The sequence below is a fragment of the Aspergillus ambiguus genome (genome assembly GCF_047715705.1).
Source record: "Aspergillus ambiguus strain CBS 117.58 unplaced genomic scaffold BDV59scaffold_34, whole genome shotgun sequence".
NCBI classification, from domain to species: Eukaryota; Fungi; Ascomycota; class Eurotiomycetes; order Eurotiales; family Aspergillaceae; genus Aspergillus; species Aspergillus ambiguus.
Genome location: NW_027395547.1, coordinates 277,632 through 290,818, shown reverse-complemented (window position 1 = coordinate 290,818; position 13,187 = coordinate 277,632). Strand labels below are relative to the sequence as shown.

The window sequence follows — 13,187 nt, the reverse complement described above, 5'->3', positions numbered from 1 at the left end:
CACATATTTCACTCGGAATTAGAAAAAATCTCAATTTAGGTTTGGCATCTATCAGGCTGTAGCGCTCTGGTATTACTGGGCATAAAATACATACTTTCTCTTACATCCGTTCCAATATCGCAACCGTGGGGACTCATCAGATTGTATAGGTCTCTTGATTTCGATCTTAGTCATTCATTTTGTTTATCTCCTTTTCTTACAATATTGCTTCGTTTATCTTATCATAGATCATGCGAGATATAATCGAGGATTCTCGTCGTCGCACGCTCCTTACGCATTGATTACTGCGCACCGATCTCCTCCGTCCGACACCAGTACGCCATATATGTGGTCCAATTTGCAGTTCACTTTGGATGTCAATACATCATTCTATCTGAAGATAAGAATGGGGATATGCCTGATATATATCTATTTCTATGGGTTCTTCTCGAAGCCTGCTACGTAAAACAATGAACAGTCTGAGGCGGTTGCGAAGAAGGGGCCCAGCACTCCTACAAATTACAGCAGGTTGCGAAAGCTTCCGGTTTCTGAAGATAAACTACTGAACGTAAATGGATGGAGAGAATAGGTAAACTTCTATAAGCGGGCAAATTGAACGCCTCATGCGCTTGGCTGAAGTTGGTATCAACCTGCGTCCTCAGTCGACTAGGTCTCGGCATTCACGCAGTATAGTAAAGAAAACACTTCTTTGCAAGCTAAAGGAGGATACTTTCAAGCTAGGAATAATCTAAAATATCCTCACCGGAACGTTGTATACGCAGTACTATAGTAGACATTGCAAGATTAGGGGAAAGATGTCCCGAGGGCCTTTCGACCCACTTCCTCCTTGTTTACGGTAAGCTACTTATGTGAGAAGGCCTACGCCGCACCAATTCTGGTCTTATAGTCCCCCAGTTAGGGGCCGACTTTTCATTTCATGAGTGGAGCACGTATATAACGTCCCTAAAGCATCTGGGTTTAGAACAATGTCCATCGAGTATTTTCATATCTGGGAGGTCGGAATGAAGACTGAAGGAACGTATGTCGTTGAATAAGTCACGACCCAAACTAAATGATGACATGCCACAATCAAGCCGCCCTCCGCCCGGGAGTCCTCTTTCTCCAATTGGCTTCTTGCCTCCTTTGTTTTTGTCACACAGGTCTCCACGCAGCTAAGGGCTTTGGATATGAATTGCGTAGTCACGGTGGTGAACGACCCGCGACGCAAACAAGTCTGTTGACTGGAGTGGGGGACATCTTGTGGATGACAATGAGATCTGAGCGGTAGCCGGACGCTGGCTTTCGAATATACCTGGACGTTAATATAAGATCTCGAGGTTAATAAAACTTCCAAATACCGATGCTGTTAGAATTGCGTCCAATGCTATCGCATCATACTATTAATTCAGGTTGCCTTGGTATGGTTTTTCCCCTGTATTTAGGGTTTCCCATATCTTGGTGCAAATACAAAGGCACCCATAATCGCTTATCATTTCAATTATCAATTTTTTGAATGTATTGTTCGAAGGATACTCTAAATGGAACACCATTCCATGCAACTAATATGAGTAATAAATATGAAATAACCATATTTTAGATGCATCAATTGGTAGGGATTTTGAAAATTACAGATTACTACCTGATGGAAAGATCCTGTGGTAGGCCGAGGGTGAGCAAAAAATAAGCAATATCACGCCATTTCTTCAATAACCTTAACGCCATTTAGCTATCTCCATCACTTGAACCTAAGCAAGTAGAATCAAATTCCAAATTAGCTATGGCTTATGTTAGATACTTATTAAATTCCATTATCTAAAGTAATCTACAGGCAGCAGGCAGAGGAACTCTAATTGCATATACGCTTGGAGCACAACGTCAATTACAGAGAACAAACACTTCATAGGCAATAACAACACCTGCTACTTAACATAACGGAGGTATCTCCACCCCAAATATCCAGCGATTCCAGCCGTAGCTGTAACAATTCCCCCTAGATTCAACAAGGCTGCCTTAACTCTCGGCTGCAGCCAATCCTCAACGATCTTCTGGAATGTTTCAGGATCATTGCCACGGGGGTACTTCTGTTCTGGAATTGGTAACTCTAGAAATGGGCAAATTTGTTCCCAACCAAGACCTTCCTCCAGCTTGACAACTAGAAGTCTGTCCTTTGGAAGTGTGTTCTTGACGGTTTGAATGCTGTTATCGGTGGTTAGTCATGTCCGGTACTCCTTGTACGCAGGTAAGAAAAACTCACTAATCGACATAGTTCCTACAGAGAATTTCCTCGTTGTTCGGGTCACCAGGGTTTGTCGAGTCAGAGTAGGCCCAATACATCACGTCGGCGAGGTGCCAAAACGCACTGAGCTCGGAGTCAAACCGCCTCAATATATTCATTGGGAACTTCGCTGCTAGCATAATAGCTGCCCCAACAGTATTGTTCATGGATTTTGCCCATTTTATCGGTGAGCGCTCTGTCACAATGAATTTGACATCCGGATCTGCGGCATAGGCCTCAAGGCATCTTGGCCCAATGTAGCTTGGGATCTCGAGCACGCACTGACACACTGTTAATATCTGGATTATATTGACAGACTGCATTCAGACACTCACATCGTAGTCGCTCAGCCACTTCTGCAAGTCTTGTGTCTCGTACCGCTTGATCCCCGAGAAACGATCGTGATGCGCCTTGATGCCCTCACAGAAGATTTTCATATGAGGTTTTCTGCCCTTGTACATGACATCAATCATGTGGTAAGGGGTGTATCCCAGCATCTCCAAGGCTTCATGGAGACCCAGAGTACCGGTTCTATGACATTTCGTTAGGCTTCATCTAGATATGCGCTAGTGTCTGGAGACACGGTATCCTACCTGCTGCAGCTGGCTACAACGAGCCGCATCTTCTTCTTCTGTACTGGCTGGGCCAGCCTATCGACTTCACGCGACATGATTGGGATGGTTTGTTTAGATGGAATGACCACAGAATCTCCTGAGAGAAGGGGAGGGTCAGCTACTTATGTGTCCTGGAATTTTAGTCAAGGATTCTTGTGCTAGGAAGGAAACTGCGGCTCAATAATATGCCTTCCCCGCCAGTAAACTGAATGGATATTCGTGAGACTAGCTCCTAGCGCTCCTCGGCTACATGGTTAGAGAAGAATGCCTGTCAGCAACTGCACGGCCTGGCGTATAGCACGTTTTGCTGAAACTTGTGGGGAAATGACATGTGGGCCACGCAGTGGGTTGATACTCCCACGGTTGGCTGCGGGATGGAGATAAGGCGACCTATATTAGTATGCATTAGTTTAGTTACATCTGGAGCCACTGCCTGCAGACAGTGGCGTCAAATCCGAATGAGAAGGGGGCCGCCAAAACTTGTCGCATTGCCAAGTGTCCATGTAACTCTCACACGTTTCTATGCGACTGATCACGGAACGTTAGCGTCTACTTTTGACGGTGATGGAGGTGGATGATCATGTGTAGGAGAAGACCAAAAACGTTGACAGCGCAGAACCCCACTTGAGGCTGATTTTCCTGCATAGGGATTTATCTGACGATCTTTACTCAACTAGCTGTATCGCCCATCGGCTTTGCACGAGCGGAGGGCCATGGGGCCAAAAATGTTGCCTAGATTAAGGGGCCGTTGCTAGCCCATGACTTTCGCAATAAGTAAGCAATACTGCATGTCTTCGGCTAAACCCATGTCAACTTATGATTTGGAGTTTTCGTCGACGTGCCAAATCTGTCCTCTGGTTTGGTGCTGAGGGACATCGTATTCGTAGTGGAGTTTCCATCTATGCATAATCGGAACTCTGTTGATAATGGGAATGATAGAGTATAGTTCTGCCGAACGAAAAGCCAACAATGTTGAAGACTTAGATATATCGTTTAATTAAATTCATATCCCACTCGTCCTTGTCTACCAGAAATGTATCGTCCATGATTCGCTTTTCGAGAACAGCGAAGTGGTCTATATATATTTCGCGAAACTCCCAAACAATAACCCATAGCGTAGGGAGGACACCACAGAGATAAAGTCTCCGAACAGCCCGTAAAACACACTTTATACTACTCTATCAAAATATCCCGCTACACCCTGACATTGTCACCATTCAGACATGACTGAGTCACTTTATAGTTAGTTGCATGCGGGGATACGCTGACTCATCCTCCCTCCCCAGAAGCTCAACTGTTTACGCCACTTTCGATGTCCCAAAATTGTCTCGTTTGCATATATCCTCATGGACGATGTCTTCTCTCCCCGACTGCACCCCCGAGTCCAGAAAGGACAATTCCTCCTGCACCGCCATACCCGAAAGTCCACGATATCTAGCGACCTCGCTCGTGACCCGCTGCCGCACACTCATCGCCGAGATAAAAGCCTTCCAGTCCCTCCTCGCCGAGACTCAGCGCAACCCGCAAGTCGTTGAAGTCCGGTCGTTGCTGTCCAATGCCGTCTCAGAGCTGCGAACCCTCGAAAAGCTCGCGGATAAAATCCACAGTTCCGCTTCTGCGGAGGCCGATAACGACGATGGTCCACCCGACGATAACTGGCAACGATTGACACATGCCCTGCGGTCGTCCAACCTCCCGTTCTACGAAGCGGTGTGGACAATAGCGAAGCGGACATGTACGGGGCTTGTGGCGTTTGGGAAACGGTTCTACTGGGATGGCGGCAGTGACGGGTGGGATGAGGGCAAAAAGCGGCCGAACAAGGACAAACAGAAGAGTGTCTTTGTGGACATCGTCGCAGATGACGGGGAGGAGTGGGTGAAGGTGTCTACGGTTTCGGAGACGCGCCTGCTGTTTGAGATGGCCGAGAAAGGGTGGGAGGGACACTCCGAGGGTGGCTCTGAGGAGGAAGAGAGGATAGTGTTACGGAATTACGACGACGATCGTAGCTTTGACTCCGAGGATGAGGACGATGATGAGGTGGAGCTGGTCAAGTTGGCGATTGACATGAGGAAAACCGCGAATAACACCAGGATCCGGTATCGCCATCCTCGCCTACGTTTCGTTATCCCGAAGATCGAGGAGGGGAAAAACCAGGATATCGATGATTTATTCGAGGTGATAAGAGGCTATGGCATCACGGTGGAATGCGGCGAGGCCGTTTCCAGTATTATAGCACCAAGTGATTATAATGTCCAGGAGGAACTCCGTCGGCTTCTGCCTAAGCCGTTCAAACGGTTCACCCCAACGCTAAACGTGGACTGCACCTTGCTCCTCGCGATGGCTTCAGACTTATCCCATTTTAAAGACTTGACGCCGACACCCGACTTACACAAGGCCATTGTGCGACAGCTTGAGATCGAGAGGGAACGGCCTTTGCTCACCAAAGAACTCTGGCCAGCAATGGTAGGATATGAACTGATATGTACCGGAGAAGCCGCCAAACGAATGCGTGAGATTGTTGATGTCATTGGTACTGAGGCTGAAAAAACACGGATGAAGATTTTAATGGGTGACGCCCCGTTTAATGGACTCGACAGGGAGTCTGTCATCCGCAAATTCCAGGAGCTCTCGGACTACCAAATCCCATCCCAATGGAAGATTCCGATCAAGACCGTCGATTCGCGGGCTATTATTGATGCCGCCAGATCTCGAGGAGCTCTCCCTCCTGTATCAGAGCGTGTGACAGAGATTCTGTCCGACATCAATTACAGCGTATTCATGTACGGATGGGCCACCAACACAATGACAATATCAAGCAATCGCACGGTCGTGAAGCACATCGAGAATATAGTCGAGAAACACAGGGATGGCGACGAAAACCTGGAGGGTCCCCTGATCTGGGTGTGCGACACAGCCAGGAGCTTGATTGGCAAAGAAAAAGGTCGGAAGAAATAGTCCCTAATCGGTAGACCTTGCATAGATAAAATGCATAGACTAGACACGTCGAAAGAATGTCTAGCACAGCTCGCACAGCTTCGTCGAATGTAGGATAATATAGATCATGGGACGCGTATGTATAACGGTATCTCAATCTAGCCTTGCTTCTCGGAGGTTCTGGAACCGTCCTCTGGCAGCCAAAAGACTGTTTCTTTATCAGCGGTAGCAAACATGTTGTATCTCGGATTGTACTCCACGAGAGCAGTCCGACCCCGATGTGGCAATCTGCAAATAGGCTGTAAGGTGTCATTCGAATCCGATATTTGCTGGAGGTCCCAGACGAGGACATCCGGATGGTCTCCAGAGCCACCGATGACATATCGGCCATCGGGTGAAAAGCAAGCATCGCCCTGACCGAGAGGTTTTCCCGTCGTGGAGACAGGGGATGCTCTACCGGGAGACCCATTCCGGCCAGATAAAAAGGCCTTCAGGTTCCCCTCGAAAGCATCGAGGACGAAGTGCCCATGGTAATCCGTTCCCACAAGCAAATGTTTGCCATCGTTGGAGAACTCCAGACGGGTCCAGGCTCTGCCTCTAGTGGAAGGGGTGTATCTTTCTTCATATGGCGCAAGGTCAAACGTAGAGAACGGCGCCTTATCGTAGTTGCGGAAATCGTAAAGAAGAACCGAAGACGTAGACTGTGAGGCGATGGCAATGACCGAGGCAGAGGGATCAAATGCCACCAGGTAAGGAGTAGAGAGACTCAATTTCCCTTGCGCGTTTCTTGAACCGAGATCCCAAATCGCAACGGTGTCGTCCTTGGAACAGGAGATGAACGAGTCGGTGCCGGGAGATAGAGCCAAACAGGTCACTTTGTCCGTGTGTCCAGAAAAGTACCGAATATATCCTTCATTGTGAAGATCCAGAAGCCGCAAGGAGTCTGACTGTCGGTTAGATAAGAGCCCACGAGCGTACACACAACAAGAACGCTAGGCGTACCGTCTACTTTGGTGCTTGCGTGAAGAACCTGGCGCGAGTGGTGGGTGAACCTCGCTAGGTGTGCACCATATTTCTTGCTGGGAACAGACTTGGTGGATTTGCCTTCCTTGATATCATAAATTTGGATTGTATCATCGTCTCCGGACGACACCAGGTAGTCTCCCTGATCGTCGAAATCCAATGAGGTCACATAGCCAGACGCATCTTGCTTGGGCCCTTTGAATGCCTGCAGGAAAACAATGATCAGCGGGGCCAATGGCATCTTTTACAGTAATAATATATACCAACCTTGGTAGGACGAAAGCTGCGAATGATATCTGAGACTTTCTGTGCTGGAGGAGTTGACTGGGGTTGTTGCGGCGGAGGTTGCTGTTGTCCCTCCGCCATGGTGTTGAGCTCGTCTGATATGGATGGGGACTAATGTGAAGCGACAGACGAGATAGATAGTAGAGACAATGCAGATTTTCCAGGATGGTCTGCACCGAGTGACGGAGTGGAGTGCCCTGATGCTCTCCTCGTTCGCGATTGAGATTCCTAGCTGCTTGAAGCTCGCGCATGTTCCCCACGAAATTCGACGCGTTGGAGATGGAAAATGTTTTTCCGCGCCGGCGGTTACCATCGGTAGGCGGTGCTGACTTGTCGGGCCCGATGGTCGGAGAGGCGGCGAAGCAACCATGCCGACACCCAATCACCGCCCCCGGAATCCAATCTTTTGCGGCGGAGCCCCCATTAGCACTACCCCGACCAGGCGGGCGAGTGATTTGCTTCTTTCTCCGTACACCGATCTTTGCTGTCACCACCGCCTACCTATACCTTGCGAGTGTCGCGTGGGTTCCTGCATCCTGTCCAGTACAGTCCCCTTCGCAACGCCAACGCCAAAACCCACCCTTCCACGTGCAAACAGGCGCTGATACCCGCTCCGCTAACGGAGTCAATTTCTTAACGCGATGGCCACAACGACAGGGTACGATGCGCCTACCTTTTTCAGATGGGAGCAATTTGGGACGGTGCTGACGCTTAATTGAATTACATAGAGCTTTTATTGCGGGAGGTATCGCAGCCTGCGGTGCGGTAACGGTCACTCACAGCTTCGAGACGGTCAAGATCAGGTAGGATTAGCATGTTCCTGTGGACGGAATGCGAGTCTGATCAGTGTGGATTTCCAGATTGCAATTGCAAGGCGAGTTGCAATCGAGGGGCGATGCGGTGAAGAAGTACCGGGGAGTGTTTCATGGCGTGAAAGTCATTCTACAAAATGAAGGCCCCCGCGGCCTATTCCGAGGAATCGACTCTGCGGTATGTGGAAACCCGGTCTTGGACGGTCCGTCTGCGACGCTGACACCGTGCGATATAGTATATCTATCAAGTTCTTCTCAATGGTTGTCGTCTAGGATTCTACGAACCTCTGCGCAAGGGAATCACTACGACCGTCTATAACGACCCGAACGTTCAGTCACTTGGCATCAACGTCTTCTCCGGTGCCACCTCCGGTATTATCGGTGCCGCATGCGCTTCTCCCTTCTTCCTAGTGAAGACCCGCCTCCAGTCGTATTCTCCTTTCCTTCCCGTCGGCACTCAACACCAGTACCGCAACTCGTTCGACGGCCTGCGGCAGATCTACACCTCTGAGGGCGTTCGTGGGCTCTACCGTGGTGTAAATGCCGCAATGGTTCGCACTGGTTTCGGTAGTTCAGTTCAACTCCCCACTTATTTCTTCGCGAAGCGTCGGTTGGTCAAGCATCTCGGTATGGAGGAAGGCCCGGCTCTTCATCTGGCTAGTAGTACGGCATCCGGATTCGTGGTTTGCTGTGTCATGCACCCTCCTGGTATGTTAATGACACCTCTGGCTTCAACTGCGCATCAACTGACGGCATCCCTAGACACGATCATGTCGCGCATGTACAACCAAACCGGTAACCTCTACAAGAGCGCTTTCGATTGTCTTTTCCAGACTATTCGCACGGAGGGTATCTTTGCGATTTATAAGGGCTATTTCGCCCACCTGGCGCGTATCCTGCCCCATACTGTAAGTGCATCGGACCCAAGCTGGTAGTATTAGATTGACGCTGACTCTGTTTTACTAGATCTTGACCCTTACGCTTGCCGAACAGACGAACAAGTTGATGCGCCAATTTGAGGACCGGTGGCTCCCTGAGTCTCTGAAGGAAGTTCTGTAAACAATTCCTCTCAACATATTTGGGAAGATTATGAGGGAGTTTTGCATGGCTTAGCGGCTCAGGCTCCGCGGGTCTATACAAGAGGCGTTTATCTCATTATTCTATCTTTGTACATATGAAATAGGAATTTATAGAACTTGGGAATATTTGATGAGTTCGCTTCTAAAGTCTAGTGAGCTTGGTGGGCAGTCGAGATGCCATCTGAGACATGAAGGCTGTGGTATGCAGGGTTTCTGCAATAGGACCAGCCTAGGTACCGGACCTTTCATTGATGATGCTGGAATTATTGAACATGGTTGGAATCCTTGCTGGCTCACCATCTTAGGGTATCTGTCAATGGTAGCATCCTTGTTTTGTGGGTGTTCATCTTCGACAGGGATCTTACATAGTTCAACCCCGAGAATGTATATCCAGCATATTCACCGTAGTCAGGGAAAGCTTCAACCCTAAAGCGAAAACAAAGCTAAAACTAAAACAAGGTGACTCGGGCCTGGAAGTTATACAGAGTTCTTTGGTATGACAGACGCGTCACAACCCTTTCAAACGCGTCGCCTGCTTACAGAATAAAGCAATGGATTTTTGTTTACTCTCCACCAGGATGGATCTGCTTCACTAGATTGATCCGACGGTAAGGAAGGCCCCAATTAAACCCCTAGATATCCGTAAATCCGAGAATGGGCTGCAGCAGCTGCCAATCATGCAGGGCACCCACCCGTGTCGCGTTCAGCTCTCCATAGCTAACCTTGTTCCGTCGGGATCGGGGCAGCTTATTCGAGCATTATTTAATCTTTGGTCAAGGAGCTGAGCCGCGTTAATTGGTCTAAGTGGAGCACAACGATGTGGGTATTATGGTGCTCTGTTTGGCGATGACGTTCGGGCGTAAAGGAACAAAGCGCGTCGAGCCATGGAGGTCAGCTCCAAGACCGGAAGAATCAGAGAGGACTCTACGAGGGCCAGTTTGACGAGATAAGGAGGAGCGTCATATACACCCCAGTGCTCCGTTGATAGTTGGAATCTACAGGGATTGAATTGGCATGGCCCAATAATACCGCTTTGGGATCAAGAATCGCGGTAGATGATCAGATAAGATATAGACGCGCTCTTGTACTGTGGAAAGTCCACGTACGAACAACAGACCCAGGCATGTGGAGACGCGAAATCGGACGTACACATCGGATGGCAGAATCAACAGTGGTCTGACCCATCTGGTTGGATTCCTGATCTCCATCTGGTGCCGTTCTTCGGATGTTGACAGGCCAGAATTCCCTGCAGGTACGACGCGCTCCCGCGGATCATTAGTTCTTCCGCCAGCCACTCGACACGCCAAGTCACGTGCGACGTGACTTAGCCCGTCGCGCTAGCGGTCACGCTTCTCCGCCGTCGCAGGTATTTCTGTCCGCTGCTCCTCCCATCCCAGCTCTCTTCTTCTTCATCCCATCTTCTCAACCCCATTCCGCCGACCCTTTCTCGTGTCTGTGTGTCCAATTTCCCGTATTCTTTCCTCGCATCCTTCCAGACACTTGCCACCATGTCTGCTCAAGTCACTCCTTCCAAGCAGGTACGTGATGTCACGTCTCGCCTCCCATCCAAGACGCGTCGCGACATCCAAACGAGCTAATTCCTCCGTCTGTGCAGGCTGCTTCCTCGCTGGAGAACCTCAAGATGAGCGACTCGCCTGTCAAGAAGCTCAACTTCGACGCCGCGGGCAAGGAGAACGCGCCGTCCTCCCTCCCCGTCGACGCGCCCACCAAGCCTGTTTCCGAGAAGCCCGCTGAGGCCCCCAAGGTTGCTCCTGGGATCAAGGAGATCGAGGCCAACGAGCCTCTGCTTCAGGAGAATCCCCATCGTTTCGTTCTGTTCCCTATCAAATACCACGAGGTGAGTGAGGAACACGTCGGTCACGCGTCACGCGTAAAGTGGAATTTTTTCCATGGGATTTTGGCCGCCCAAGCAACATCAAACACGCTAACGCGTCCGATCCATATAGATCTGGCAGATGTACAAGAAGGCCGAGGCCTCCTTCTGGACCGCTGAAGAGATCGATCTCTCCAAGGATCTGCACGACTGGAACAACCGTCTGAACGAGGATGAGCGCTACTTCATCTCCCACGTTCTTGCTTTCTTCGCTGCCTCCGACGGCATTGTCAACGAGAACCTTCTCGAGCGTTTCAGCGGTGAAGTGCAGGTCCCCGAGGCCCGTTGCTTCTACGGTTTCCAGATCATGATCGAGAACATCCACTCGGAGACCTACTCCCTTCTGATTGATACCTACATCAAGGAGCCCAAGCAGCGCACCTACCTTTTCGATGCCATTGACACTAGTATGTTTATCACCGCCATATATCAAACCAATTGCTAATAGTCTACTAGTTCCCTGCATTACCAAGAAGGCCGAATGGGCCATCAAATGGATCCAGGACCAGGATTCCACCTTTGGACAGCGTCTCGTGGCCTTCGCTGCCGTCGAGGGTATCTTCTTCTCCGGATCCTTCGCGTCCATCTTCTGGCTGAAGAAGCGTGGTCTGATGCCCGGTCTCACCTTCTCCAACGAGCTGATCTCTCGCGACGAGGGTCTCCACACCGACTTCGCTTGCCTGCTGTTCTCTCACCTGAACCACCGCCCCAGCAAGCAAGTGGTTGAGGATATCATCGTGGAGGCTGTCGCCATCGAGAAGGAGTTCCTCACGGATGCCCTGCCCGTCGCTCTTCTCGGTATGAACGCCAAGCTGATGTGCCAGTACATCGAGTTCGTTGCGGACCGCCTCCTTGTCGCCCTCGGCAACAACAAGTACTTCCACTCGGCCAACCCCTTCGACTTCATGGAGTCTATCTCTCTGGCCGGCAAGACCAACTTCTTCGAGAAGCGTGTCGGTGACTACCAGAAGGCCGGTGTGATGGCTAGCACCAAGAAGGACGCCAAGGAGGAGACCTCCAACGACGGAGGCCTCAACTTCGATGAGGACTTCTAAACTGACACTAAAACGATTATACCCGATGAGTGCCGGAGTGTACCGCACTTGTCATCCGATGCGAGCTAATTTTCTCTCCCATCCTTTTCTTTGGTCTTGGGTTGTTATTGATTTATGAGGTTATTTGAGGTATACGCATGGGTCTGGCGTTAAACGGCGGGATTATTATTTGCTGTAATGCCCAATCCGGCCGGCATTCCCGCGTGGAATGGTTGGTAGGCTTGGGCTGTATTTAAAGGAATAGGATATCACTGTACATTTGACCGTTGGATATTTCCTAGGTAGTCTGTCTAGAATAGTGTTTAAATAAACCGTTCACACCAGATTCGTTGCCAAGTGACCCATTTTCTATGTACAGTGGCCCATTCGTAAGCGGTGCTGCCAGCACCTCAGCAGTCACCGGCGTTCTGCACCGCTCAGTTCCAGTGCAGTGCCTTCACCTTTAATCGGCTACTGTCTTCGGTTCGGCATAAGGCCCGCTACAAGACGGAGTGTGGTCAGTCCATCACATGCGACAGACAGATAGACAAGACCGGTAAAGAATCCGCCGAGCTCCATACATGCATGCAAAGAAAGAGAGCTGGTAGGGAGTCCAATTCATCCTTCTACCGTTTGCCCTTCCCGCCTTTCTTCTTCGATTTCCCTCCCTTCCCGGCCGCCCCCGGCGTTATCGTTGTCGTCGTCGCATTCGCAGTCTCCTCCGAGGCAACAGCATCGACCATCTCGACGTCCACGGGCCCAGCCCCGGCCGGCGCCGCGCCAGACAGCCCCAGACTAGCGACGTCAGCGCCTGCAGCGAGCTTCCCGAGGGAGGTGATCAGGCGGCCGACCTCGGCGGCCTTGTTGGTGCGGTATTTGAGGCAGATACCCGAGGTTGGGTTGAAGGTTTTGAGGGTGAGGGAGGCGATGGCTGGAGGGGGGTTGGTCTCGGCCGAGGCGGGCTTTTGCGGCCGTGGGAAGTGGTATTTCGTCGTGATTCTTGTCTGTGGGGTTTGTTAGGGATGCTGGGTGAGGTTGAGATTGAGCACGTACGGTGTCCGGGTATGCTTGGAGAAGGAGGGCGGATTGTTCCAGGTAGACCTGGGAGGTGGGGAGGTAGGGCATGTTGAAACGGTTGATCTTGTGTGGTCGTCTTTCTGTGGTGTGTATTCGTCGGCGGCGTGAGGGAGTTTGGTGGAGGTTCTTGAAAGGTGGTGGAGAGCGGCGGGAGTCGAAGTCGAGAGCTGGCTTGGCATCT

At 50.4% G+C, this 13,187-nt stretch overlaps 6 protein-coding genes across 6 annotated transcripts; 3 read left to right on the top strand and 3 right to left on the bottom strand.

Moving 5' to 3' along the window:
• Positions 1-1,804: 1,804 nt before the first annotated feature.
• Positions 1,805-3,094, bottom strand: BDV59DRAFT_185133 (sulfotransferase family protein). Its single transcript, XM_073690798.1, has 4 exons — positions 2,848-3,094; positions 2,590-2,785; positions 2,234-2,535; positions 1,805-2,175 (listed from the first exon to the last, which is right to left on the bottom strand). The coding sequence occupies exons 1-4, from the start codon at positions 2,922-2,924 to the stop codon at positions 1,899-1,901; spliced, it is 852 nt and encodes a 283-aa protein (XP_073545018.1). The 5' UTR covers positions 2,925-3,094; the 3' UTR covers positions 1,805-1,898.
• Positions 3,095-4,221: 1,127 nt separating this feature from the next.
• On the top strand, positions 4,222-5,823 carry BDV59DRAFT_195179 (uncharacterized protein; the record flags this gene model as incomplete). The annotated part of the gene is made up of 1 exon (XM_073692508.1): positions 4,222-5,823. One exon carries the CDS (start codon positions 4,222-4,224, stop codon positions 5,821-5,823), a length of 1,602 nt encoding a protein of 533 aa, XP_073545017.1.
• A 68-nt stretch (positions 5,824-5,891) lies between these two features.
• BDV59DRAFT_99012 (WD-repeat containing protein SWD2) lies at positions 5,892-7,335 on the bottom strand. Its single transcript, XM_073697471.1, has 3 exons — positions 7,093-7,335; positions 6,805-7,030; positions 5,892-6,745 (listed from the first exon to the last, which is right to left on the bottom strand). Exons 1-3 carry the CDS (start codon positions 7,189-7,191, stop codon positions 5,961-5,963), a joined length of 1,110 nt encoding a protein of 369 aa, XP_073545016.1. The 5' UTR covers positions 7,192-7,335; the 3' UTR covers positions 5,892-5,960.
• Positions 7,336-7,551: 216 nt separating this feature from the next.
• Positions 7,552-9,154, top strand: BDV59DRAFT_185131 (putative mitochondrial oxaloacetate transporter (Oac)). The gene is made up of 6 exons (XM_073690797.1): positions 7,552-7,768; positions 7,839-7,913; positions 7,971-8,100; positions 8,159-8,630; positions 8,685-8,830; positions 8,889-9,154. The coding sequence occupies exons 1-6, from the start codon at positions 7,752-7,754 to the stop codon at positions 8,979-8,981; spliced, it is 933 nt and encodes a 310-aa protein (XP_073545015.1). The 5' UTR covers positions 7,552-7,751; the 3' UTR covers positions 8,982-9,154.
• A 1,239-nt stretch (positions 9,155-10,393) lies between these two features.
• On the top strand, positions 10,394-12,232 carry BDV59DRAFT_98964 (ribonucleotide-diphosphate reductase subunit RNR2). Its single transcript, XM_073697469.1, has 3 exons — positions 10,394-10,859; positions 10,969-11,302; positions 11,352-12,232. Exons 1-3 carry the CDS (start codon positions 10,644-10,646, stop codon positions 11,948-11,950), a joined length of 1,149 nt encoding a protein of 382 aa, XP_073545014.1. The 5' UTR covers positions 10,394-10,643; the 3' UTR covers positions 11,951-12,232.
• A 323-nt stretch (positions 12,233-12,555) lies between these two features.
• On the bottom strand, positions 12,556-13,054 carry BDV59DRAFT_204643 (SRP9/SRP21 family protein; the record flags this gene model as incomplete). Its single annotated transcript, XM_073694499.1, has 2 exons — positions 12,556-12,933; positions 12,983-13,054. 2 exons carry the CDS (start codon positions 13,052-13,054, stop codon positions 12,556-12,558), a joined length of 450 nt encoding a protein of 149 aa, XP_073545013.1.
• Positions 13,055-13,187: the final 133 nt, after the last annotated feature.

What these genes read in the sequence shown, in the direction of transcription:
- BDV59DRAFT_185131 (XM_073690797.1), top strand. An exon ending in TCCGAGGAATCGACTCTGCG is followed by an intron (nt 8,101 to 8,158) that starts GTATGTGGAAAC and finishes CGTGCGATATAG; the next exon opens with TATATCTATCAAGTTCTTCT. An exon ending in CGCGTATCCTGCCCCATACT is followed by an intron (nt 8,831 to 8,888) that starts GTAAGTGCATCG and finishes CTGTTTTACTAG; the next exon opens with ATCTTGACCCTTACGCTTGC.
- BDV59DRAFT_98964 (XM_073697469.1), top strand. Translation starts at nt 10,644, where the DNA reads ATGAGCGACTCGCCTGTCAAGAAGCTCAACTTCGACGCCGCGGGCAAG. An exon ending in TCCCTATCAAATACCACGAG is followed by an intron (nt 10,860 to 10,968) that starts GTGAGTGAGGAA and finishes CGATCCATATAG; the next exon opens with ATCTGGCAGATGTACAAGAA. An exon ending in TTTCGATGCCATTGACACTA is followed by an intron (nt 11,303 to 11,351) that starts GTATGTTTATCA and finishes ATAGTCTACTAG; the next exon opens with TTCCCTGCATTACCAAGAAG.
- BDV59DRAFT_185133 (XM_073690798.1), bottom strand. Translation starts at nt 2,924, where the DNA reads ATGTCGCGTGAAGTCGATAGGCTGGCCCAGCCAGTACAGAAGAAGAAG. An exon ending in GTTGTAGCCAGCTGCAGCAG is followed by an intron (nt 2,786 to 2,847) that starts GTAGGATACCGT and finishes GAAATGTCATAG; the next exon opens with AACCGGTACTCTGGGTCTCC. An exon ending in TGTAGGAACTATGTCGATTA is followed by an intron (nt 2,176 to 2,233) that starts GTGAGTTTTTCT and finishes CACCGATAACAG; the next exon opens with CATTCAAACCGTCAAGAACA.
- BDV59DRAFT_99012 (XM_073697471.1), bottom strand. Translation starts at nt 7,191, where the DNA reads ATGGCGGAGGGACAACAGCAACCTCCGCCGCAACAACCCCAGTCAACT. An exon ending in GCAGCTTTCGTCCTACCAAG is followed by an intron (nt 7,031 to 7,092) that starts GTTGGTATATAT and finishes GTTTTCCTGCAG; the next exon opens with GCATTCAAAGGGCCCAAGCA. An exon ending in CGCAAGCACCAAAGTAGACG is followed by an intron (nt 6,746 to 6,804) that starts GTACGCCTAGCG and finishes ACCGACAGTCAG; the next exon opens with ACTCCTTGCGGCTTCTGGAT.